The 26,685-nt window shown below is 33.6% G+C and overlaps 4 protein-coding genes across 4 annotated transcripts; 1 reads left to right on the forward strand and 3 right to left on the reverse strand.

Moving 5' to 3' along the window:
- Nucleotides 1-502: 502 nt before the first annotated feature.
- Nucleotides 503-2,353, forward strand: PKNH_1439800 (conserved Plasmodium protein, unknown function; the record flags this gene model as incomplete). Its single annotated transcript, XM_002262240.1, has 4 exons — nt 503-770; nt 1,138-1,489; nt 1,630-1,879; nt 2,171-2,353. The coding sequence occupies 4 exons, from the start codon at nt 503-505 to the stop codon at nt 2,351-2,353; spliced, it is 1,053 nt and encodes a 350-aa protein (XP_002262276.1).
- Nucleotides 2,354-3,975: 1,622 nt separating this feature from the next.
- On the reverse strand, nt 3,976-8,510 carry PKNH_1439900 (conserved Plasmodium protein, unknown function; the record flags this gene model as incomplete). Its single annotated transcript, XM_039113666.1, has 6 exons — nt 3,976-4,255; nt 4,779-4,874; nt 5,146-5,261; nt 5,618-5,686; nt 6,650-6,816; nt 7,160-8,510. The coding sequence occupies 6 exons, from the start codon at nt 8,508-8,510 to the stop codon at nt 3,976-3,978; spliced, it is 2,079 nt and encodes a 692-aa protein (XP_038970036.1).
- Nucleotides 8,511-11,525: 3,015 nt separating this feature from the next.
- PKNH_1440000 (heterochromatin protein 1) lies at nt 11,526-12,353 on the reverse strand (the record flags this gene model as incomplete). The annotated part of the gene is made up of 1 exon (XM_002262243.1): nt 11,526-12,353. One exon carries the CDS (start codon nt 12,351-12,353, stop codon nt 11,526-11,528), a length of 828 nt encoding a protein of 275 aa, XP_002262279.1.
- A 7,325-nt stretch (nt 12,354-19,678) lies between these two features.
- Nucleotides 19,679-25,390, reverse strand: PKNH_1440100 (histone-lysine N-methyltransferase, H3 lysine-4 specific, putative; the record flags this gene model as incomplete). The annotated part of the gene is made up of 1 exon (XM_002262244.1): nt 19,679-25,390. One exon carries the CDS (start codon nt 25,388-25,390, stop codon nt 19,679-19,681), a length of 5,712 nt encoding a protein of 1,903 aa, XP_002262280.1.
- Nucleotides 25,391-26,685: the final 1,295 nt, after the last annotated feature.

Here is a 26,685-nt window from a genome sequence, read left to right on the forward strand (position 1 = left end):
CCGCTTTACCATCCCTGCTCCACGTGTATGCATGCTTGTAAGTATATGTACCGTAATGAAAATGAAGTAGCTTTCTTCACGAATTTACACATATCGCGAACTTACAATTGTGTTAAGTGGAAAAATTGGAGGGGTTCACTTATTTATTTTATTTTTTTTTTTCTGGAACGGAAATGAAATGATTGTGTAGAGAAATATACCTCTATTTTTTTTTTTTCTTTTTTTTTTTCTATTTGACTCTTTCAAAATTGTTGAATTAAAATGAGGAGTGGAAGCAGCGAAAGGAAAAGTAGGGGAAACGAAAGGGGGAGAAAGCGAGTTAGCCAAAATTCACACTCTCCTATCACATTATTGAAATAAGAATTAACAACGACTCCTCTTTTTTACGACCCCCTTCTTTATATCTTTCCTCTTCTGCGTCTCCTTCGTCTTTTTTTTCTTTTTTTTCTTTTTTTTTTTGTGAAACTTGTGCCAAAGAATGATAATCTCGCTTGCTAAAAAAATGATAGCAAAATTTCTCCTGTTCGTAATCCTGACTATAAAAACCTACTCCTGTTTTCATGTAAATTATAAAATTTTATCAAGTCCAAATGATAAGCAGAATTATGTGAGAACAATTTCGTCCGTCAATTATTTGTATAGCAAGTGTCCACTTAACGAAAGGTTCCCCTATAAATGTCTGCAAAATAGTCAGCCAAAGAAATACAAAAATAAATTGTTGTCTTTTTTTTCAAATTACTTTACGAATGAGCAGGACAGATATACTCTAAGTTAGCATTTTAGCAGGGAAAAGAGGAAAAAAAAAAAAAAAAAAAAAAAAAAAAAAGCAAAGATGCCATTTCGCGGAATAATCACATGCCGTGTGCCAATTTGATGTGATATCAACATGTGTATATATTTATACATATGCTTACATCAGCGGGCTCCCACTTTTAGTGCCCGTTTTCAAAGCGGGGCATACGCTGAACGGGGAGAGTCAGAGAAGCTCCGTGAAATGCGCGTCTGACAACAGAAGGAGGGGAAAAAAAAACTTATTAGTCTCTTAAAAGGGAGAGATAATAAACGGTACAGCGTTTTCATATTTTATTTTATTAATTTTTTTTTTTTTTCCCCTTTTTCCTTCCCCACCCAAACTAGATAAAGAGGAGAAGGAATACCTAAGGAAGCTTGGGAAAACTGAGAGAGACAATTACAACGACTTGGTTAAGGCCCACGATGAGTTCATTAAAACGTGCAGCGATATTAAGAGCAAATTAAAATATAAAGATACGTTTTTTTTTATCACACAGAAAATAATTCAAAGAAATTTGTACGACTTTAAAAGGAAACAGAAATTTCACCTGTTTGGAAATGATGAGTATACGAGCGAACTGTCTGTTGACTACATAAAGAGCGCCAACATCGAGGAAAGGGTGAAGGAACAGGTGTTGAAAAACCTGGGCGAAGAGTTAGGCAGCAGTGGGTATTTCCTCTTCCGAGTCTTTAAGTGGTATGAGCGTTAGGACAGAGAAGGTCGAGTGGTTATTAAGTGACTACAACCTTATATAATAACACGAGAGAGAGAGACAAATTCTAACATGACGAATACTATTTTTGTGAACACAAATTTCCCCTCCTACACCTTTGCAGGAAGAGCTTCCTAGAAATAGTTAACATTAGTACACTGATGCTGCCAATCACTGCACTTGGTTTGTTTCTCTCAAAGATGGGCTTCTTCTCCGTCGCAGTTAATATGCTACTGACGGCCCACTTCTTAACATTCAGCAAGGAAGAAAAGAGGAAAATGAAAATACGCACTTTACTCTTAACCCTCCTGCCCATCCTAGTGCATTCTTCCCTGGGAGTGCTTTGTAGCAACATATTTCTCAAGCACTATATGGTAATAAATGCGACGCATGCAAAAGTGCGCTTTTGTACATATCTATGTGTCCATACTTTATTCTTGTGTACATCTATGTACATGTGACCCATATACAAAGGCGTACCCAAAAACTTGCGGGGGAAAAATATGAAAAGTAGCATGACTGCGCAGAAGCTCATTGGCCACGCAAGAACCATCAGTTATTGTGTTCACCCTTACGATACATTCCCTGAATCGGCGTGTTGCTATCTGCCGCATATTAAGATATAAATTCATCAGATTTTTTTTTTTTCGTTACGACCTCTGCAGGCACAGATGCCCTCATTTATCAAAAGCGAAAATGTCCTGTCCTTTTTCATAAATGTGCAACTGTATCTAGCCTCCCTGCTTTATTTCGTTAACACTGAGAAGGAGGACGATTTGGAAGAGGGGGATATAAAAAATGATTATCCCGACTTTAATTATGATGAGCCCATGGAGAAAAATACATAGAAGGAACTTCACGGAAGGCGAAACACATTCCTGTAACACTTTTTTTCTAACACCTCTTCTAACACTTTTTCTAACACTTTTTCTAACACCTTTTGTTCTTTTCAGAAAAAGTCGAATTTTTTTTAAGAGATCATAATTTCGTTTTATTAACAATTTGCGGTCATAAATATTGTAATTGTTTGCGAAACTATTTTTTTCTTTTTCCCCCCCCCCCCCTCCTTTTCCTTATTCCCATTTGGTTACATTTTTCTGTGCTGAGTCGCCCTTAGCTTTGTTGTAAAAATGGTTTTGCTTTGCTTCCTTGCCACCTTCACTACACTCTATTTTTTTGCGTGTATTTTCTTACACGTCATGCTTTTGTTCAATTTGGATAAGTGCATTACGGCATGGTTTAAAATAGTGAAAAGGGAAATTTTGACTTTAACGCAAAAAATGTCCAAGGAGAAACACTTAGAAAAAGGAGGAAAAAAAAAAAAGGAAAGGAAATAAAAAGTAGAAAGATGTTAAAGAAGGAAGAAGGAAAAAAAAAAAAAGAAAAGATAAAAAAAAAAAAAAAAAAAATGTGCATCACTTTCAACGGAACATATGCATTTATGCGTTAATTTTTAAGACGTGATAGTTCTGCCAATTTACTATATTCCTTCTCAATTTGACTAACGTGTAAAATGTATAATGAAAGAAAAAAAAAAAAATAAAAAAAAAACAAATGGAAAAAACAAACGATCAGGGGTTCCGGATGCTCATAGAAATTGGGGGTTATCTTTCACACATGATCCTTTCTTTTAAACATGCATTTAGAAATGGGTGATTAGGTCAATTTGTTACTTTACATGATCAAGAAATTGGTGCATTAATCTGGATATAATCCTGCTTTACGTTTCGGTGGTCGTGCTTCATGTGTGCTGCACCAGGTGTGTCGCTTCATCTGTTACGTGTGAGGAATACCATATGATGCATAACGTGCAAATCTCGGGGGGCGGAGGAGTGCTCATATGCACAATTTTGCACGTTCTCGTCATGTGAGATATATAACTGTTATCTGCCGACAAGTAATTGTGATTACTCAGGGCACGAGCACCAAATGTGCACGGATGGCCTCGGAAGCTGAGGCATGTCGTGCATGGGTCGTAAGGGTATCATACACATGTGTGCACGTGCACCTAATCAATTAGCTCAGTTTTTTTGCGCCACTTCGTCTCCACCATGATTTCGGAGGGACTGCTCACATGGGTAAACCATGTAATTGAAGGAGGGTGCAAGTGGCAAGCGCTACTTGCCTCGTGCGCACATCAATGTGAAGAGATCATAGTATGAGTAGGAGGAATTACGAAGTTGGGAGCACCCAGTTAGATTCATTCAGTTAATATTACAAAATTAGAATGATCAAGTTAAAAAAAATTGATCATAGAAGTCGTGAAGATAAAGGTCCAGTATGCTATGAATGTACCACAGTTTGATATTTCCCCCAAAGTGTGAAACGCCCTCACAGAGGAAATGTACCAACCCTAATGCCACATATCCACAGTACTGCAACACATGAACACATATTTGAAGAAGCCCAGTACAAACATGAGGCCATGACAAAAAGTATCAAAGTTGAAAAAAAAAAAAAAAAAAAAAAATTAGGATTTACTTGGGAAATCAATTAAATCATAAAACTTAAAAAATGAAATGTTATTTTTTAAATCTTTTAATCTGTCAATAATTCTTATATTTCTATTTTCGTAGAAAGAAAACGGTCCTTCTTCTTCATGGTCACTACTGAATTCGCATTGTTCATAATTATTTTTTAAAATTTTCCTTAAATCAAATGAGTCGTATTTATTTAAATTCCTATTGTAATATTTGCAACTCTTGGTTTCTACAATTCCTTCGTCTTCGAAAAAATCCCGCTCTCGCAATCTACATTTACGTTCGTGTAGGTGTGAGAATAATTGGATGATATGCCCAGAGGTGGATAGGGCATTACGCGGACAGATGGGGGCGTAAGGTAAAGAGGTGAAAAAACGCATAAATAAGAAAAAATATATCGTACATTCATGCACATGTGGCAAATAAATAATAACATTCGGCTCTAGAAATGCAACAAAGTAAGGAAGCTTGGTATTCATACATCGCGCACAAGTTTTATCATGAATTATTTGTAAACTGTCATGCGAACGAACTGCACCAGAACGACCAGGTGACATCGGTAATTTGGTATGGAATGTCGAAAACGTGTCTAATAGCTATCGCACATATACCAAAAAGATTAAAAAAAAAAGAAAAAAAAATGCAAAACGGCACGCACAAATGAATTCCCAAATGAATACTCATATGTTCGCACACATAATAACACATACTCATGCTCAAGTTTTGCTCAAAAGGAATAGGTATCCGCACATCTTGTCGTACGAAAATTAGTTAGCTGAATTTTTTGCTTTACCTGTAAGAATCAATTTTCCGGAGGTATTTTCTGGTAATTTTATCAATTTTTTTTTTTTTAACATTATTTTTTTCGTCGTGGATTTCCTTTATAATGCTTCAAGGGGGATCCGAAAAAAAAAAAAAAGTAAAATGACAGGACAGAAAAACAAAAAAATAATATAATAATAAAAGAATTAAATGGTAATAAAAGCACCAGCGATGGAAACCTTAGTTGCAAATAAACGAGAAATAGAATCAGAAATTCTAATAATGACAAATCATCCATTTAAAGTGTGTAATCAAAAATAAAAGACATAACGTGCAGGAAGGTTTGAGTCAAAATAACAAGAAAGAAAGCCCAGGTAAGCTCAAAATTAATTAATTACTTTTTAAAATAATTCGAAAAAAGGTCGATGTTTATGTTGCCATCTCGCTCAATAACAATTTTTATGTCTTTTTTTATGTACTCATAGAAATTGCCAATAGTGCTTCTATAATCCTCCTGCGAATTGTATAAAAAAAAAAAAAAAAAAAGCATGAGGAATTTCTCTCGTTCGTTTGTATGTGCACCTATACATATATATATACACACACATATATATATATATATTTTTATCCTCTCCTTCATGTGCATATGCACCAAGGCATCCAAAACGTGCAAATATTTTTTTTAATTTTTCTCTTTACATCGAGTTGCACGTGTGAGATACACTTCTACATGCTCAAGTAGCTGTGCACACGTGCTTGCACAAGTTGAAAATACACAAATGCACATGCAGTCGTTCTCGTTTTGATTCTTATGTGCATAATCTTCTGGCATATGCACACATGAAGAAATAATACATGTTACAAACGTACCATTATCATGTTGCTTTCGGCATGCAACTGATCATCTCCTTTCTGAGCATACTCCTTAAAATTACATTTCTGGAAAAATTAAAGAAAAAAAAAAAAAAAAAAAAAAAAAATTATATCTTTTTTGAGTTAAAAGGAAAAAAAAAAAAAAATATGAGTGCATCTACATGCTTGTTCGTATATAACCAGGTCGAAAGAGGAGACATAAGAGTGAAATGTCATCTTCGATAATTTTAATCAAGCAATGTTAATACAAGTTTATGTATACATGTTCATATCTGCATATAAACACTTAAACTTAAAGTGATTAATAGGTAAAAGACTGGATATAGTATAATTAAAGAAAAAAAAAAAAAAAAAAAAAAAAAGGAATGTGCCAGAAGAAAGTACAACCGAATGAATAATAATGTTAATAATGCCAAACTGCACAGAATAAGTAAAATGCAAGTATAAATAAAAAATAGTGCTGAAATGTAGAACAAGGATATTATGTTACCTTTTAAAATTAATAAAAAAAAAAAAAATCTTTCTTACAAATTAAGAACTTTATACAACATAACATTTGTACTGCATGTGAACAAGAAATCAAACTAAGTGGAAAATAAAATTAGGTAGTATAAAAGAAAATGTAAATGGTGAAACACAATTAAAGTGTATACTACTGTGTAAAGAAGCTTGTAGATTTTATGATTTTCACAAAAATAGAAAAATGATAATTTTTGGCAAAAAAAACCTAGAAATAAGGGAGCATGTAATAAGTTAACAGAAATAAATAAAATATCCAAGAACATATGGAAAACACATCACATTGTTTTCATAATTTTGTAGGACTAAAAATAAGCATTTGCTTTCCATTGCTTAAATAGCACCCACGCAATACAGTCTGTAAGGTGGACCATGTTGTATGCACTTTTTTTATTATTTTCCCATTTTCCCTTAGAATGATTTTCATTTTTAACCTCCATTTAACACAATTTTGGTAATCATGTCAAAATCAAAAAAACATGACTACTTCGGAAAAAGCTTAAGCCTTACAGAAATGTAAAGTAAAAGAATGAAGTGCAAGATAGAAACAGAATATAGAATAAATCTATTTACCTCTTTATCCTTCAGTAATGTTCTTAATTTCCCAATTTTCCTTTTTTTAATTCTATATGTCCGTTTTCTTAATAAAGAGTTAATTAAAAACGTTCGGTTATTTCCTGTAAAGAAAAAAGGGAATTACAAGGCCAAATTATAATGATGTACAGGCACAACAATGTTGGTTTTTTTTGCTCCTCAAGGTGCAAAGCTCTTGTGGAAGTAAAATAAAGAGCAACTCGCCCTATATCCCTTTTTTTTACTGCTTTATTGCTTGCTTTCTGCACATTTTCGTATTCGAATTTCAATATGGATTCTTTTTACATTCAGAAAATGTACTTTTACTATTTTCATTTTGTTATTTTCCTTTTTTCTTTTTTTTTAGTGCACTTTTCATCCTGCCTACTCCGAATAATATTGTTGTTGTGCTATTAACTAGGTTTTTACTTTTCTTTCATTTATTACTTATCGCTTTTCTTATATCAATAAGTAAAGTATTACTGCAACAAGACAAGGTATTTTCTCCTTCTGTGCAATAATCATTATGAGTGAAAATTCTTTTAAGCATGCAGCTATTTTTAAACAATTTCTTTCCTTTATGGCATTTCCCTTCCATATTTTTGTCATTTATAGGTTCTATATTTGTGTATATCTTTTCGCCTTGACCTTTAATTTTAAAATTATCCTTTTCCTCAAAATTATACCAGTTTAATTCATTTCTACATATTCCCCTTTTGTCTCCTCTAAAAAAAAAATTGCTTGAATTGATCATATTGCTAACTATTTCATGAGTTCTTGGATGCATATGATGATCTAGATGAATTTGTTTTTTTCTCCTTTTAATATTTGCGCTGGGTTCGTGATAAAAGTGGTCATTCGTTGTTATGTCATTTTGCACTGCTGCACTTTGAAGCCCATCGTTCTTTCGAGCACAACTGTGCAATATGCCATTTTTTCCGGCATCATTTTTCTCTATATCATTTCTTTGTCCGTAACTTTCCGCTTTATGCCCATTTTCTCCTGTATACTGATTTTCTTCACGAATGTGATTCCCCTCATCAAGCATTATACTGTTGAAAGTATGTAAGAAGCTGGCACTGTAGCTCCTACATTTCCCTAACAACAATTTGTTTTCCGTTCTTCTCCGTATGTTGTTATTAATTCTTTTAAATAGTGTACTCATGGTTTTGTTCAATCTGTTATAACATCTTTTATCGTTATCAATATTTCTCCCCTTTTCCTTGAGAGACAGAAATTTGTTTAGTTCAACTTTTATTTTACTGTTTTCTTCTTTTTGCTTCCATGAAGACATCTCCAATTGTTCGTTCTTGTTCTTAAGTTTTTCATTCTGATTTACAAGATTGTTTATTTTCTCCTGTAAGTTATGTGCGTTTCTATTTTTTTCTTTTTCGCATTTTAAGCTCTTTTCCAATTCATATATGTAATTTTCCTGATTTTCTGCATTCTCTAAATCCACCTTTAATTTCTCAATTAATTTTTTATTTCTATTTTTTAAATTGTCCAAATTCTCATCTATAGAGCAGAAGTTTGTCCTTAAGAATGTTTTAATATTTATTATAAAGTTTTGAGAAAAGTATTCTATGAATTTTTCATCAATATCTTCTTCTTCACTGTTCCATGCATAAAATTTATTTTGTATGCTATATGCATTTTCAATACAGCTATCATATATAGGCGTGTACCTTTCGTTATTGCCATTTTTTATTTCTCGATTTAAATCTCTTAAAAAATTGTTAAATAAGCTAAATTCTAGGTATATATTATGCAGATAGCTGCTGCATATTGGTGTGCTCATTTTTCCGGTATATATATATATCTAGGGGGGAAATAAGAAAATGCTGTGTGTGCGCAAATTTTATCCTCAGTCCTATTTTCCTACGTTGACATTTTTTTTTTTCTTTTTTCCTTTATTTTTTTTCTTATTTACATATTATTCACAAAATCGATCCTTTCATGTATGGTAAAAAACCAGTGTCTGCAGACCGAAGTACTTGCAGTGGAGGTACACAAAAACAACGGAAGATGATATTTTCCTTTGGCATAAAAAAGAAAATGTAAAATGCTTTAAAATTAAAAAGAAAATGAATAAAGCAAACAATTAGACATCGCAGTGTGCAAAATTACACTCCCGCAAGGAACAAAAGATAGATTATGTCAGTCTACATGTTTTCTTGTTACATGAACTGACATTTTATAAGTGAGAATGTGTGTACAATTTGTGAAAAAAAAATTATATGTACATTTGTACAATCATTCAGAGGCTTCAACATAGATATACTTTTCCCTCTTAATACATGCTACCTCCCTGTTGTATGGACACAACAGAAAAGCAAAAATATGGGGGAAAAAAAAAAAATAAATAAAAGCGTCTTTTCGTTCACCCTTTCTGCATAATTCTGTCTTATTCGATGTTTATTTTTTTATATGTGTAATTTTGCAAATTTATTCATAATTTCGCGAAATTTGAAAAATTCTTCCTTATATATATATACATAACAATTTTTGCATTAAGCCCATGTACATGCAATTTCTTTAAAATTCCTGCAGGTATAGAACAATCCATACTTTTTTTTTTTTTTTTTTTTAACCCCCTGAAAAAATGGTAAAATAAGCCGAATATATATAGAGCGAAATGTTTTATATTTACACAACATGTTTTACTGCAGAATAATGCTATTTGTATATTTTAGAAGAAAAAGTAAAAGAATATTTTATTTTTTCTAAAATGACACATTATTTTCACTCATTTCACTTATATTTCGGAGGACCATTTGTACATGCCCTCAACGTGTAAATTTTGCGGGATCAATTTCTTCTCTTTTTTTTAAATTACACTTTTTCCTTTATGTGTGTAATTTATAAATGTGTCATTGAATTATAAAAAAATATATTTTAATTAAGGAAATAAAATTATGAAAAAGAATTGCGTATTCATCGGGCTCAAATGGGTTTTTCCTTTTTCATCTTTTGTCAGAGAGATACCTCCAAAAATGTGACAACGCCAGTGGTTATCTGATGTTTCCTCTAATATACGACATGTATAAATGGAAAAAAAAATGTGCGTATGCATGTGTAATTTTATTTCTTTTATTTATTATATTTTCGTACCTTAAACTCCTTTTATATATTTGACATTTTTTCCTTTTGAATGTTCCACGTGTGACATTTTCGACATCACACAGAAGGGCCTATGTGAGGGGCATCTATATACATGCATTTATTATTTTATTTTTTTTTTTTTCAGAATTACAGCTTTTTTTACAGTACTTAGGTAAATGAGGTAGTTTTTTTTTCCTTGTGTAGAATGATGCTCATTTTTTTTTTCAAGTATTTGAACGTCGCAGAACTGTCCGTACCCCCTTTTTACATCCTATTAAGGGCTTGGAAATTTTATTCATTGCAGGAAAATTTATATTTTGGTTGATTCTATCAAATGTGATCTTAAAATGATAAAATTTTTTTATAATATTTGTTTAAAAAAAATATCAAGAATACTGACAAAAAAGGTAATCTTCAGTATGAATGTTTTTTTTTTTTTTTTGAAAAAAAAAGTATAGGGTGACGCATGTACATGTATAGACTATAGTTAAATTATACATGCACAGTATGCTTGCGTACACTGCGGCAAATGTTTTCACATACACATGTGCATATATATATATGGGGCAGTTGAAAATGGATAGAGAAGAATGTACTTAAAACAATCGATTGTGCTATCGTTTTACATTCAAGAGTAATGTATTTAACATTGAAAATGTAAGCGAGAGCGCATACTTGGGTGTGCATATATATGTATTGGCACATATACATATATGTACCATTTATGTATATGCATATGTATATAACTGTCAAATTGGAAAATGGTAATGTATTTAAACATTCCTGCATTGGGGATTCATAAGAAGTGTAAAAATTTCCTACATATCTTCATAAATGTATAACTTCGAAAAAACAATGCTTCTTCTAACCCCTGTATTGCTCATGCTTCCACTTTTTTACTAAATTGGACATCGATGTATATATATGCAAATATACTTATACATGTGATTCTCTGTGTATGCATATTATAAACGTAGTAAAACAGTACGCCTTTATAGGTGTGTTGCTTTGTTCGACACTGCATTGTAGACGGTGCGGGTTTACGCATATGTGCATTTATACATATATGTACGCATGTGTGCTGGATGTGTGCGTTATGGGACCATGTGGACACATTCATAAGTGTACATACGTGTATACACATATTCAAGACATAGACATGTACATATATATATATATATATATATGCATATAAATAGGAATTAGAGTATTCGTTAATTATTTAAATAAACACACAAAAAAAAAAAAAAAATTTCTACCTGGTATGCATGCATGTAAACACAGACATTCGTTTGGTCCTGGATTGTAAATCATGCAATTGTGGTACCCCGCCATGGTAAAAAAAAATAGTTTCACATCCTGTCTTCTTCATTCATCTGTACTAATTTTCATAGGTCTTGTGTATTTTAACTGCGTATTCCTTTTTTTTCTTTTCCTTTATTCTTTCTTCTTTTAAATATATATAGCCACTTATAATGAATGATGTAAATTCTGGTAATGAAGGAAAAATGGGTATACAGTACATACGTTGGGGGGGAGGTGTTAGGATAAGGCGTCACCATAACAACATGATACATGTCGCATTTCGTCATTCCTCGGTGAGCACACATATACATACATGTAAAGTTATGTATATACCTGTATGGTCCACGAAACATGGTATGCGTTAAACCTGTACCACAAAAGCATATTTCCTCATGTGCTTACATACTTAGGCCGTCCTATATCGAAGTCTTGACAAAAGAAAATTTAAAAGTTCCTGTGGGTATATGTATTCAATAACTTTCGAAGGGTACAAGCTGTGAATTTCCTTGTTATTTATGTTGTGTATAACCGAAATGTACAACTCGTCTCCAACGTTGTGTAAATTCTTGATAACAATTCTATTTCCCTTGGAAGTTTTTTTCCTCCTTATGTATTTTTTAAAATCATTGACTTTTATGTTCAGATGCCCTGTTCTTCGTATGTTGGACTCTTCTACCCACTGTGGTGAGGCATTTTTCAAGCTAGCCAAGAATTCCATCTTCCTATTTTTGATTCGAACGCTGTACACATCTTCTACATTTAGCAAACTGCTGTCGTGAGGGTTTTCGATGGTTTCCTGCTTGATTGATTCGTTATATTCATCGTCACTCATTTTTTGTGAATTATCCGAATTTGTAGATAACAATTTTTTCGCTTCCAACTTGTTGGTTACGCCTTTCTTATTACCCTTTTTTTTTGAAATTAATGGGTTTCTACCTTTGGTTTTCGTGATATTAGTGGTGCCAGTTTCCTCTTGCAAAGAGGATGGTGACGTTAGATGATTTTTTAACAAATTGCCATCGTTCTGGGTTGTATCGACTTTGTTTAAATAAGCCGACTTTAAAAGTTCCATTTTCTTCTTAAAGGTTGTTAAATGAAGTAAATTACTTTCTGGTTCCCACGTGTTCTCATCGTCCGAATAGCCCTTCCAATTCACTAGGTAAATGAACCCATTTTTCTTTTTTTTTATGTCTAGGATATCGCCTATTTCAAATTCCTCATCTGATCCAGTCATTTTTCTGTTAAGTTAGTATTTACGTGTACCTTGGTTATGTGTATACTTGAATATCCGTATAATATATGCGTATACTCGTATGTACAAGGGAGCACAAGGCGTATGAGGTAGGTACGTACATATATAATATATACCTATGTCACATATACCTGTAAAGGCAACTTATACAAACGTGTATATACGTATATATATACAATATATAGGCTGTATTCTTTTTCTTTTGCTCCTTAACCGTAGAAAACAAAGGATATGTAATGATATGCATATAGTTGATATATAACTTGCACAAAAAAAAAAAAAAAAAGAATAATAATAGTAAAATGAAAAACAAAAATATTATTAAAAAAATTATTCTCCCTTTCTTAGTGTACTTTAAAATATGATTGCTTTATCTGAATATTCTTATAAATATATATAAAATATATATATATATATATTTTTTTTTTTCCTTAAGATTAATTTGAAGGCTTGTGAAAAAATATTTTTTTTAAAACTCCCAGAAAAGGAAGAAAAAAATATATATTTTTTCTTTTATAGTTATTTCAAAAAAGAAAAGAAAAATTAAATTAAACTAACACATTCATAAGAATAGAAATATGAAATAGTATTTATTTTTTGTTTCCTAAAAATGTAATCTGTGTTGTAATTATTTCTTCTGTAAATTATATATGCTTTTCTTTTTTTTTTTTTTTTTTACTAATATTTTCATGTAAAAAAAAAAAAAAAAAAATACATTTGAAGAAAGGGGAATTTTGTGTTTTACCACGAAAATATATTTAATCCAATCTTTGCAATATATATATATTTACGTGTTTATATATAAATTATAAATATATAAAAATATATATTAAAATGCGTCATTTGTATATGCAGTATGTACAAGGATAATCGCATAGTTTTTTTTTTTTTCTGTCAACATATATATTTCTGGCGCGTAATGCATAAAAGTGTATATATATATATATATATGTATATGTATATATATATATATATATGTGTACATAAATGTATATATATACGGACAGGTGTACGAAAGTAAAATATATAAATGCATAAATATATATAAATATTTATTTATGAAAATGTTTAAAAATTTATACACTTGTAAATGTGCGTTGCATCGTGTGGCAATACGCGGCGCAACCCGCTTCGGCATATATTTCACAGTGAGGGATGGCAACACGTATCACAACTTCGCGTGAAAAAAACTACGCAACACGACCGTTTGCATACGTGTGAAGTGTACACATATGTGGAGGATTCCTTAAGAATGGAAGCGCGCGTACACATACGTTGTACAGGAGGGTGGTATACATTTGTATGCGAATATGTACAAGCACATACCGTGTTCGTGAGAAAAGTTCGCATACCATATTTCCCTTGTACAAGTGCAGAGGTGTACAGAGGAACATACGGATGTGTACAGGTGGGAAACGAGACGCGCGTTCCCTTGCTAACCGGCAGGCGTAAAGTTAAGTATAGTAAGCAATGCTATTAAACCGTACTGCAGTATCAAGCGACACGTACTGGTACGTACGCACGAGGCGAACGACTTATGCGCTCGTGCTATATGGTTCATGTATGTACTACATGTAGTGTGTATGCATTCCGCATAAAGCGCAGAGTACAAACAGGAACGTACGGATGTACGTACGGAAGATTGTATGTACACAAGTACATGATAAACATGTATTCGAATATATTTTCGAAGCTTGTTTTCTCTGTATCTTCCTCTCTTTAATCTAGTAAAAACGCTTTTCTTTTGTAAATTAATGAAAAATAAGCGATAAGGAAAAATATATATATATGTAGTGATTGTATGAAATAGGTAAAATTAATTCATTGGAACAAAAGGGTTCCTTCTTTTTGGAAAAACGAAAAATTTACTTATTAAAAAGGACCTATCATCATCAAATGCAATTTGTCATTAGGAATAAGAAAAAAAATTGAAAACGTATACACAAATGTTTGCGTGAGATAGTACTTAAAGGAACGTAAAGAGGCAAACACAAACGTACGTATGAATGTGCATATAAATTTGTACTGTAAACGCGATGCAACTCTTTTCGGTTTCGTTCCTCGCCCAGCTCTCGTCCTTCCATAAAGATTATAAAAATATTGATCCCTATTTTTCCGTCGTAATATTTGAGTCGAGTGAAAAATTTAAATAATACAACTTTATTCCCTTAATACTACAATTAACATGGTTATGTTTCCTTGAGGTCACGTCAGCACGGACATGTCAGTACTCTCATGCCTCCACGGTAACGCCTGTACCGGTACGGTTCGCGTAAAAAATATATCACCCCACTGCAACGCAACTGTCACACATAGGGGGATACAATCGGTACAAAATCGCTTTATCAATATTCCCCAAATATAGTGTAAACGCAGTTGCTAAGTTCTGTTGTAAGGAAGATGCACACGGTAATAAATTGTGTCGTGGAATAGGTGACAAAAATATAACAGAAGGATAACTATCCCGTTAAACCATGTAGTTACACTAACTGGTGTTGTTCTCTTCTCCTTTTCACATATTTCCAAAATGGCACATGTAGGATATACTCTACTATATACGCACCATATACACATAGAGATGGATAATTATGAACAAGTAAAAGATAGGTATGCACAATTAATTCACAAAATATAAGGGTAAAAATTAGTTCTTTAAAAAATTTTTCATGTATTCATTTGTTCTTTTATTTGAGAAATGTTCAAATGCTTTTTATACATATATAAGTGCTAAACACATATCATATGCCTTATAGTCAATTTTTTCCCTTTATTTTCATCTATATAACAAAAAGAAGAGTGCAAACTAAATAGGTAACATTAGAAAACCAATAGTTCGTAAAATAGTATTTTGTAGAATAAATTTTTTTTAAATAGTGCTAATGCAAATGAGCTATCCCCGCCATACTCTGCGCATTTAATAAGAACTGCAATTTGAAAGAAAGCCCTTCAGGGTAAAAAATGATTGTATTGCGTTTTTGCAGAATGCCACCGTGGCACAATTTTTCTATTCTATTTTGTTACATTCTGCAAATAAAGAGTATATGTCGTACTTTGTATAGCCATAACAACATTGCATACTTTCCATTATTATGCCAACTTTTCGGAAGTTTTTCTTTATTTTTCGCAACGTTCCATTACGTGCATTATGTGCATTACGTGCGTTACCTTGTAGTCACGTCGTCCTCACTTCGCCGCACCTTCCCTCTTACTTTATTCTGTTATTTTTTTCTTCACTTAAAAAAGGATATATGTTGTGCATTACTAATTTTAATTGTAACCAGTTTAAAGAAAAGAACCCACTTGAGATTGTTTTAATATCGGGGATGTGGGAAGGGAAACCGTGACGTTAGCACGGCAAGGGATCAATTGTACTCTTGTGCACAGAGAAAGCATGTATTATACGCCGTGAAAAATGAAGACATTCCTGCGAATATAAACTTATGCTTTCACGTACTTCGTAAATATTCTAAAACATACGTTGGCACTACATGTGTTTTGGTACACGCATAAAATGTATTACCAATTGGCGAGGACACAAAAAATATGTAACTGCACTCTAAAAAGAATTCGTTCCGGCGTTCTGCAATTCCTTGGAACTGTACATTCTAAATGATACATAAGATGTACGAAAAGGCAGTATTGCTTCTTTTAAAATAGATATAAAATAAAATATAAACAAAGAAAAGGAGTAAAATCGGATTCCTTTCCCCCCCCCCCTTTTTTTTTCTTTTTTTCTAGAACATTTTAAAAAAAATCTAAGTTTAAATTAGAACTATTTGGAACCCATTCTTTTATTTTGAATTTAATCTAATTAGGTAATTCTTTTTTTTTCTTATTTCCCCTCTCCTTTTGTAGTTCCAACTATGTTTCCCCCACACCTAGGGCTCTAGCACAGGGACTAAATTAAAAATAGGAAAGGCCTTTATGTCACATTTGTTCTTCTCTAAAGTACGTAATAATAATTATTTTATGTTTTTCTCACTAAGCATTTTGCGCACGAAAAAAGGAGTGTCAAAAGTGAATTATTCGACTAAAGCAAAAAAAAAAAAAAAACAAACAAAAAACAAATAATAAAAAAGAACGACGTAAATAAAACATATAATGCAATTAATTCTTTTATTGATTTAATGCGATTAATACGCTTTATAATATATCATGCGAGTAATTTCTTTATGCACTTAAAATTATTTATCCTATTATGCACAATTATATATTCATTGTGGCACATTCATTAATTTGTACACAAAAAAATATACAAGCGTTTCTCAGAGCACCAGGTTTCTTGTAACAATATTTTTCCTCTTTTATTTAAAGCAGGGGGGGAAATGTGTGTTTCCATTTATTAAAAATGCAATCCGTCCTTTTTATTTACATTTTTTGTTATAATAATATAATACAATAAGTTACAAATGAATAAAATGCGTAAAAAGAATGAAGAGAAAATGAAAAAATTCATATAAACGTTTTTTACAGAATGAAATTTTTTTTTAAATTTTACTTCTAAGTAATTTACAAATTTCCACGACCCGATAATACGTTACTCATATTTACAAAAAAAATATATATATATTTATATGCACATATAAAAAATGCAATAAATAAATGAACATTTATTCAATGTATCATAATTTCTCTCTATAACTCAAAAACTTTTTCATTCGTTTCACAAAGTAAAAATCAAGATATTTTATGAATTCGTTTGTTTAATTTATTTGGTTAAGGAAAAAACATAATAGTAATTTCCCCCCCCCCTTGATTTAATTCCCATTTTTTTTTTTTATCTGTATACCCACACGGGCCAAACGCCTTACATATAATGTTCGCACTGGCAAGTGCACAGAAAGGTATAGGAATTCCCAATTGGAAATCCTCAAAAGGGTAATAAAAATTACGTTCACAACGTTTGCAATTTTTTTCTTAAAAAAATAAATTGTAGTGTGCACAAAATGATATTTGCCCTGAGGGTCGAGATATGAAAAAAAGGAAAAAAAAAAATACAACACAACATTATATATGGTTAATAAGGTGGAGTAAAACACTGAGCTAATTTTTTAAAGGGATAATTCCAGGCACTTAAAAACATGCTACTGCAGCTTTATTAATAGGGGGAGCGTGATAGTAATGCCAACATGAGCATGATGCTCTTTAAACGATAAATAAGTGCACACCGCAACCCATGCTAACATTGTCAATATTTGCCAACGTGGGAATTATCAAAATAAAATCAAATGCACTATCTTATCACAGTTGGGAAAAATAACCCAATTGACTGCATTGCCAAGGTGGATAATCCCCATAAAATGTGCACAATTTTGGAAATGGCCATCCCAGGGGCAGTTATTTTTCCATTGATAATCATTAAATTAAAAATCGGAAAAAGAAAAAAAAGTAATAAATATTGGGGAAATATTTCGCAGTGTCAAATGGAAATTGAGAAAAATTATGCTGTGTAAATTTATCCAGAAAAAACTGCAGTGATGAACGAAAGTGAAATTGCTACTTAAACATTCGTTTTGCTTTCCTTGTTCATTTGTTTATTTCTCTTTTTTTTTTTTTTTTTTTTTTTGCCTCTTTCCATATCGGACAGACAATTGCATAAGAAATTTTGTGCGTTACAGAGGACGGACGCAGAATTTGCAAATTTGGCTAACGTGTGGGAAAAGTGGAAATGATGGAAAATTGCGCATAATTGCGCGGAGGGGGGGGAGGAGGAGGAAAACATATGAGGAATATAAACGTAATGCGAAATTTCACGAAAAAGGCGGAAAGGTTGAATTTTGCAAAAGTTAAATGGAATGATCGCCAAAATTACCAATCTGCGAATACACAATTGATTAATTTCCCCCATTCGTTAACGCAAAAATTAATTTAAAATTTGTCACCGTTTCAAATTTCTCCACATTCACCATTCGTTTTTTTCCCTCATTGCGCATAGAGGGAGAAAAAGACATGAGGTTTCCCAATTTGTGCGAAATAAAAAAGAACATTTCTCCTTCTTAATTTGGTAACAATTCGAATGAGGAACTTTGGGAAATATTTTATTTCATCTAAATTTCTCGAAAGTATTATCATTTGGTATATTATTTGCCTTGTGGGCTTTTCACTAAAAGATGGAAAAAAAAAAAAAAATCCCGCAAAATGTACATTGGAAACGTTTCAGTTATAAAAACAGGTCTAATGCATGAATATAAGTACGAACAAATTGACAATTTGAATTTGCGACTTTTACGATTTTATTTATTTTCATTCCAACAAGTGGGTGCGCGTATACCGATAACCTGTTGGGGAGCATATTAAAATAGTAGCAAGTGATATGCACCCTCTCAGGGATGAAGTGAAAGTTGAAAAAAAAAAAAAAAAAAAAAAAAAAAAGTTTTAGCAACATTAAATTATGCAACGAATAGAACGCATAATATAGTAGTAAAAAAAAATTAAAAAAAAAAAAGAGTTTTTCCAAGAAAAAAGACCATTTAAAAGAAAAAGAAAAAAGCATATGTGTAAATGTTTTTCCTTCCCAAATTGCACAACCATACGCTGGCATGATAAGCATTCAGCATATGTAAATTACCAACTTCTTATTGTACACATCGCTGAGAACAATTCAAATTTTTTTATTCCCTTTTTTTAAAGAAGAAAATAAATGGAATAAATCGCAAATGTTTTAAGAACATTTTAAAAAGAATTTAAAAGCATTTTAAAAAATGTTCATAATTTTTTTTAACGACTTCTTTATTCCTCAAAAAATGCGAAATAATCTCTATTCCTTTTCTGCAAAAACGTTTTTTTCTTTTTTTCTTTTTAAGTTCATATTTTATCACTGGTGCGTCATCATCCGCGTAACGTTGCTTAATGTGCATTTATATCTGTAGAATTTCTTGCACCCCTTCACCTTATTTCTTCAGATAAAAATGCCTTTTTGACGTGAGCATAAATTTCAAATTTGTCCCTTTCTCGGTAGGGCTATCATTTTAAATTTTGAAAGTGTACAAAAAAAAAAAAAAAAAAAAAAAAAAAAAAAAGGTTTAAAAGGGCGGGAAAGCAATTGGGAGGAAAAAAAAACAAAAAACAAATATGAACGAACGAAAAAAAAAAAAAAAAAAAATACACTATGAGTGAAAAATAATTATTAAAACCATATCTTCCTACAAAATAACTTGCGCAAAATGCACGATTTTTAAAAACGAATTTTCACCTTCTTAGGCCTCCTTTTTACCTGTACACACCTCTCAAAAAAATGGTGCTATTGCGCCCTGCTATGTGCTGCGTAAGTAACAGCCGACACACCACGTGCGTAACACTGTGTAACGTCAAAATTGTTGCTTCTTCTTCTTTGTGGAATTTTCCTCCTGCGCATACTTCTGTCTTTTGCTGACACTGTTACTGTTGCTAGCACTTTCACAATTGCTTTTCCTCTTTCTTCTTTCAATTTTTAATTCCAAGGAACAATTGTTCAATTTTAAGTCCTTTTTAAATTCGGGGTTGAATACCTCCTTAAACGTAGTTGCTAACGGATATTCCACACTGTTTGTTGACTGCTTTAACAATTCTTGAAATAGGAAATACGGCGTCATCCATTCTGTGTCCCCATCATCATACGTAACAACGAAAAATGGAATGCCATTTTCGTTCTTTATTTGCTCCATAACTGTCCCTACATAAGTTCCATTTGTAAATTCCCTCTGAATTTTTGTTTTCCCAAGTTGAACTCCCATGAGCGGGACGAAATTACTCGTTTTGGAAATATTCTCCAATGTAACGTCTTTCCCCTTCTGCTCACTCTGTGCCTCCTTTGTATTCTTCAATTTTTCGCGAGTAAAATACATGTGATTTTTCTCCCCCTCCTGGTTTCCCTCTTTCCTCGGGTGCACGTGTTCTTCCGCATGCCCTTGAAAACACGGATCAATGCGCACGTGCTGACCTATTTCACCATGAACTCTGCAACGACCACCGTGGCTTCCTGCTTTATTTGTTCGCCTTTTTAAGGAGTCGTCATTTTCTTCATCAATCACCTTGTTAGACGACTTCGTACGAAGCTTTGATTTCTTCTTACTGCTACCTCCGTCATTTTCTTCATAAGAGCTTTTATTTTTCGTAGAATTCATTTGTTCCCTCTTAAAGGTATAATCGTCCGTATAACTCATTCTGTTTTCCAATAACAAGGGAGGCGTATTATTCTCAACGGGGGTGTTTCTACCCCTTTGGTGCCCGCCAATACATGCAGGATTGCTCATCATTTCATAAAATGGTTGTCGTGGTTGATGTCTTAGTATGGACCTGACCGGTTGCACTATTTCTGTCCTACTGGGGACGGAACTGGATGAATGAGCTTCAGCGCCCATGTGATTATGGTGGCCAGCTAATGGGGCTCCCGCGCTGTTTGCGTTGATTTCGCCACGACTGCTACAACTGCCAATGCTTCTGCTCCTATAGTTGCTACTAGCGCTGAGCTCCACCTCCTGTAGATACGCCCCGCTCAATTCCCTCTTTCGGTACTCCTTTATCGTGTTGGCCAATTCACGAATGATTGACTGGACGCACTCGCTGGATGTCTTAAACATGTCCTCATCGCTCAGTCCATCATTGTAGTTTGGCTCAAAGTGCATCTTGGTAACTCTACATATAATGGCCTTAGCCAAGTCCCCATGCTTGCTATAACAAACGGTGCACACGGAGAGCCTTTTTAAGTGATCACTGAGGGGAAGACACGGCTGGTTGGTACTCATGCCCCTTTCGAAATCTGTCAACAAAGGGAATCCTAAAATTTTCTTGCTCAACTTCATCATGTTGTTGAAGCACAGGTTTCTGTTGCTACCCGTGTTCATGTTACTGTTGCCGTTGCTGGATGTTGGACAGTTAACAATATCGCTTTTTATACGACCACGGGGGGTACCATTTTTTATTTCCCTTAAATTGTTCATAATATCGTTCGACTTTCTATACAAAATTTTTTCATACGAGTTGGAAATACTTCCATTCGTGTGTTCCTTAATGACTGAGCCGGGGCTTTCTCCCCTATTAAAACTTGGGTCCCATTTTTCTATTGCCAAGTTATGCTCCTGCGGGAATTCCTCCTTGAGCCCCATCAATGTAGTATCCCTGTCCGAACGGTTGACCTCCTTGTGTGCAAACACAATGGAAGTGCCTTTTTCCATCGAGTCGACCAGCTTTTCTATACATTTCCTATTTTCCAGCAAGTAGTTTATGGTTTGTTTTCTCAAATGCATGGTTCTTTGGGCCTTCTCGTCATTAAAAAATGTGTCTACCTTTTCCCTGCTAAGCAATAAATCATCGATTTTTTTTTTATATTCAATAAGAAGGTGGAGTTCAAAGCTGTTTTGCAACAGAGACTTCATTTTATCTTTCTTAAAGGACAAATTTCCCACCTCTTGGATGTTATCTAGAGAGTTCATTTCCTTCTCGGTGTTCTCTAAGTAGGAGTTAATGATCTCCTTATTCTTCACCAAGTCGATAATATTTTTCCTACAACGTAGTAATTTGCGTATCCTGTCATACTGCTCAATACAGTTAGAATTGTTAGTAACTTCTTTTGCGTCTTTTCCGTCGGGGATACACAAAGGGGTATCGTTTGCTTCTAGGGCTAACAACGTGGGTAATCTATTTAACTTTTCTACACACATATCATCACTAAAAAGTTGAATCAAGAGTTTGTGATTTTCCATTTCTAGGTTGGCCACGAATTCTTCCTGATTCAGCATATTGATACAGAATTTGACACAACTGGCGCAGAACCAATCATAATTCTCGTTCACTTCTGCATTTAATTTTTGCACACATGTTAGGTGATAGATATGATTACAACCCGAACAAGCAATAAACCCGTTACTACCATCTGTGTTGACGCTGTGCATGCATATGTTGCACGTAGTGTGATTTTTTATCAAGTTGTACTTTTCCACTATATCATCAATTCCACTGAATGTTTTTTCTATACCAAGATTTAAGTTGCTCAATCTGCATGCATAGCTATTTTTAATAAAATCATTCAGACAAATATCGTTAACCCTTTCGAACCACTCAAAACCAAAATCCGCGAAAATTTCTTCTCCTGTATTTATTTCTACACCTGGGATGGATGTGAGAATGATATGAGGCCATCCATCAAGGTAAACCAATTGCCACTCCGCGTTTATCCTAAAATCATAATTGTTAAAAATAGAACATGTTTTATAATGATTGACTAATGACATTTCGTTGAACATGTAGGACGAATCAACAGCATATGTGTAATTATCTGGGAGGATAATCTTATTGTACATCCCCTTATATTTTTTCTTCTCTCTGATGAAATTTTGTGTCGATTTTTCGCATTGTATTGTATCCACATTGGGAACGGTGGAATTTCCTCTCCCATTTGTATTTATATCACCCTTTTTAACAGATGCTTCTTTACAAATTTTCTCATCACTCAAATAGATTCCTTCGGTGCTCGACTTGGTCGCATATTCGCTATGGTTACTGCTATCACGATGAGTGATAATGTCATTCGCTTCTTCCCCGTGGTGGTTGTCCCCTTTGAACACACCCTCCTCGTCCGATTCAATCTCGTTAATAAAAACGACATTCTTCCTATCGTTAAAAACTTTCTTGCTGAACGATAGGGCGAACATGTACTGGTGTTTGTCCTGTGACAACTCACTATTGTTCGCCACATAACCAGTGTACTCTCCAAAAATGACCCGATCATCCGATGCGAGTATTTTTTCCCCTGTGTAAACGACTGAATAGCAATCTTCACTGTATGGAGTGCACAAGCGCACAGGATGCTTGTGGTCCTTCAACTCCACAATTCTTACAGCCGGATGGATCCTCCCATGTAACAAAGTATCGTATATTTCTTCGTACATTTTTTTATTCCTATTTTTATAGATAGTATTATTATAGTTATTATCAAAAAAAGGGGCATGGATAAATGGAGTCCATTGAGTTTTGTTATTGGACCAACCACAACCAAAATATCCCGACTTTGAATTATAAAATTTTTTCATTTTATGACTAAAATAAGCTCTTTCAATTTTGCAGTCCTTCGACAGAACTTGTGTTTTTACATGTCTTTTATTTCTCCTTTTTGCTACCTCTTCTATTTTACAAAAAAACATTTTCTTCTCTTCCAACTTTTTTCTTATATTATCCATTCTTATCTTTTCTTGGTTCTTTCCATAACATCTCTCTTTATATTTTTCCTCAATTTCTTCTTCCTTTTCCTTTTTTTCAGATGCATTCTTTGCATTTCCGTTTAGTATATTTAAGTCGATAACTATTTTTCCTTCCTGCAAGAGTTTTGTCTTCTTCCTCGTCATATACCTTTTATAATTTGAATCATCTGTGGAGTAGGACGCATCATCACTTCCTTCCAAGTCGTAGCTCTCTTCCCTATTCGATGCATTTTTCACGAGAGACGTTTTTTGATATACATCATATTGGTAACTGTCCTTGCCACCTTCATCTGACCCGCCGCCTTTCGAGTTTAGTTCCTCTTCCCCTGTGGATATCTTCGTTTGGACTGGGCTTATCTCGTGTTTCTCTGTTACGTTGCTCCCATCCCCATTCAACTTTTTATCCCATTCGGCTTGTTGCACAACTCCACTTTGAATCAACGCACGGGGAGTTTCATTCCCCTGTAAGATCAGTTCCAATGTGGGTGCATCTGTTGGGGCTTCGTCACATTGGGCTTCGTCACATTGGGCTTCGTCACATTGGGCTTCGTCACATGGGGCACTATCCACATCGGATTTATTTCCCCCCTTGGGATGACCCCCTGGTAGAGCATCCCCGCTCACGCCCCCATCGACTGACATGACCATATCACCTGCCTCCTTTTTCTTGACTGAGCTAGATTTTCTACTCGAATTGGTGCTTAATTTATTTTTCGTGATGGTTTGCACACTTCTTCGTTGTCTTTCCCTCTTCTTTCTCAGAACTATGTTTCCGGCAGATCCGTTCATCTGTATCAAATTATTTGCCACGGGGTTATTTTTCAAGGTGGTCCTTTTTTTACTATGCGCATTATTGTCTGTACTTCCTGTCTCTCCATCATTAGAAAAACCATTTGCAGAGTCGCTATAATGCTTTAATTCGTTATGTTCAAAGGAGTCTGATGCTTTGTAATTGTTGTTTTCCTCAAAGGTGTTACTTCCGTTCAATTCTTGGTAGTGACTACTTGATTGGTTATCCCCGCTGATGGAGGTGTCTTTACATATATTTGGGGTATTACTATGGGAAGGGGATTCATTGCCATTTTTTCCATTTTGCATATTTTTCGTATGATCCAAAATAGTTTTAATAATTTTTTCATTTGATTTCCTAGTTATGGAGGCTAACTCGGCTTTGTATCTGCTGACGGTTATTATACCATCCCTAAGGTCGGGAGGATCTTCATTATTATTTTTTTGATTCTCACGAAGTATGTCGTTTTCCATTTTCTCTTCCATTTCTTCAGTAATGTATATGTTATCCTGTAGATACATTTTCCTCTTCCGATTATTTTTATCATCCACATATATATGTAGTACACTCCTAAGGCACTTAAAACAGTGGAAAATCTGTTCAGGTGTTTTCCCATCATTTAGTCTGTCTTTATTTAATCTTTCTTTACTTAAAAAAAAGGAGACATACCTATACAAATTGGAATTTCTTCTAATTCTTAATCCATTCATAACTTCTTTCTTGCCTTCTTCTGATAGGAAGGGCTTGTAGTTAGACCTACCTAGAGCATTGCATATGTCTAGGAAAAAATCGACCCCATATGTTTCCACATTGTAATAATATTCGAACTTCTTCCCTTTATATTCTTCAATTTTTTTTTTTGATTCATCACAAGTACAGTTAATTTTGTTAACATCGATAACCCTCTTTATGTCCTCATCAATCTCGAACTTTATATGGTTCCTGTCTTCCTTTATTTCGTTCCATATTTCGTTGTCTGATTTTTCGCTAAGTTTTAGCATGCTGGCCAAGTTGTTCAGGATTTTCGATTCGTATTTTATTGGGGAGATATTCATGTTGAGACTTACCAGGAATGGAAGTAGATGGGGCGATTGGACAAGGGAGAAAAAGTACAGCAGTGGAACAGCTAAACTCGCCAAGCCAGCATCTACAGGTGCATACATTCTACGCACATGTGCATATGGCACTCTGTGCGCTAACAGACTGTATTTGATTCTTCTTCCGGTAGCAGTTATAATCTAGCATTTATACACTTTCGGCTGAAGCACTCGTAACACAAAAAAGAAAAGAAGTGAAGTTATCATGTATTGGATAAACCACTTGATTATCTACTTCTTAACAAAGAAAAATAAAAGTTCCTATGATTATATATTTAATTAAACCCCTTTCAAATGCAAGAATAAGACAAACGCCTAACCCAAGATATTTTATGCTAAATAAGTCTGGGTTCTGTCTTGAACAGATATTCTGCATGTGATAAGAGGGGAGTTTTCTATCTCGCGCTGGTTCACTTAAATATTTGAGGACAAAAAACAATTCATATTTTTCAAATCAAAGGAGGTAAAGGATGGATGGGAGATGACACGTGCATTCCCATAGGAAGAAGAAAAAAAAAAAAAAAAAAAAAAAAATATTATATAAGGAATAATTGTGACGAAGATATGCATCCAGATGCAAATGATAAGAATGTGAAGTACTCTATCTCCGCCAGGTGACTGAGCAAATGGGAAAAAGAGAATTCCCCAAACATCTATCACCTTTTTGTCAATGCGTGACACGTTACATAAAGGTACGATAAGGCATACACAGAAATGTAAAAACAAAATAATTAAAATGGGCAACAAAAATGGTTGTATTAGCAAATAGCTACATACGTTAGTGCTCACTATATAAACATTTTTAGAGACACAGAGGAAATTTATTTTAATTAATTCCTAGTTCTGAATTATGAAATGAGGAAAAAGGGGAAAAAAAAAATAAAGGAAAAACGTGCTAATAAATATGTGATGTGATACAAAAAAGAAAAAAGTATTCTTCTTTTTTGAACTCAAATTTTATTCAATTCATGCATACATAACGCCCATGCGGGAAATGTAAAAGAGTTACAATAGACGTGGTGGATTTGTTTCCATCGCACGGGGTGCATTGGGGGATATATATTGACACATTTGTTTGGGCGTGAAAACGATAGGGTTGTGTTTGTTATGGTTGTTTGTGGTGGTGGTTGTTGGGGGGAGAGATACACAAATTGCATCAAAGTGTGATTAATAGAAATGTTTTTCAATACACCTTGCTGTGATTATGTGCACGTATATTTGCGTACTGACACGTTCGCACACACGCTTGTTCA

This window comes from Plasmodium knowlesi, assembly GCF_000006355.2.
Source record: "Plasmodium knowlesi strain H genome assembly, chromosome: 14".
NCBI lineage: Eukaryota > Apicomplexa > Aconoidasida > Haemosporida > Plasmodiidae > Plasmodium > Plasmodium knowlesi.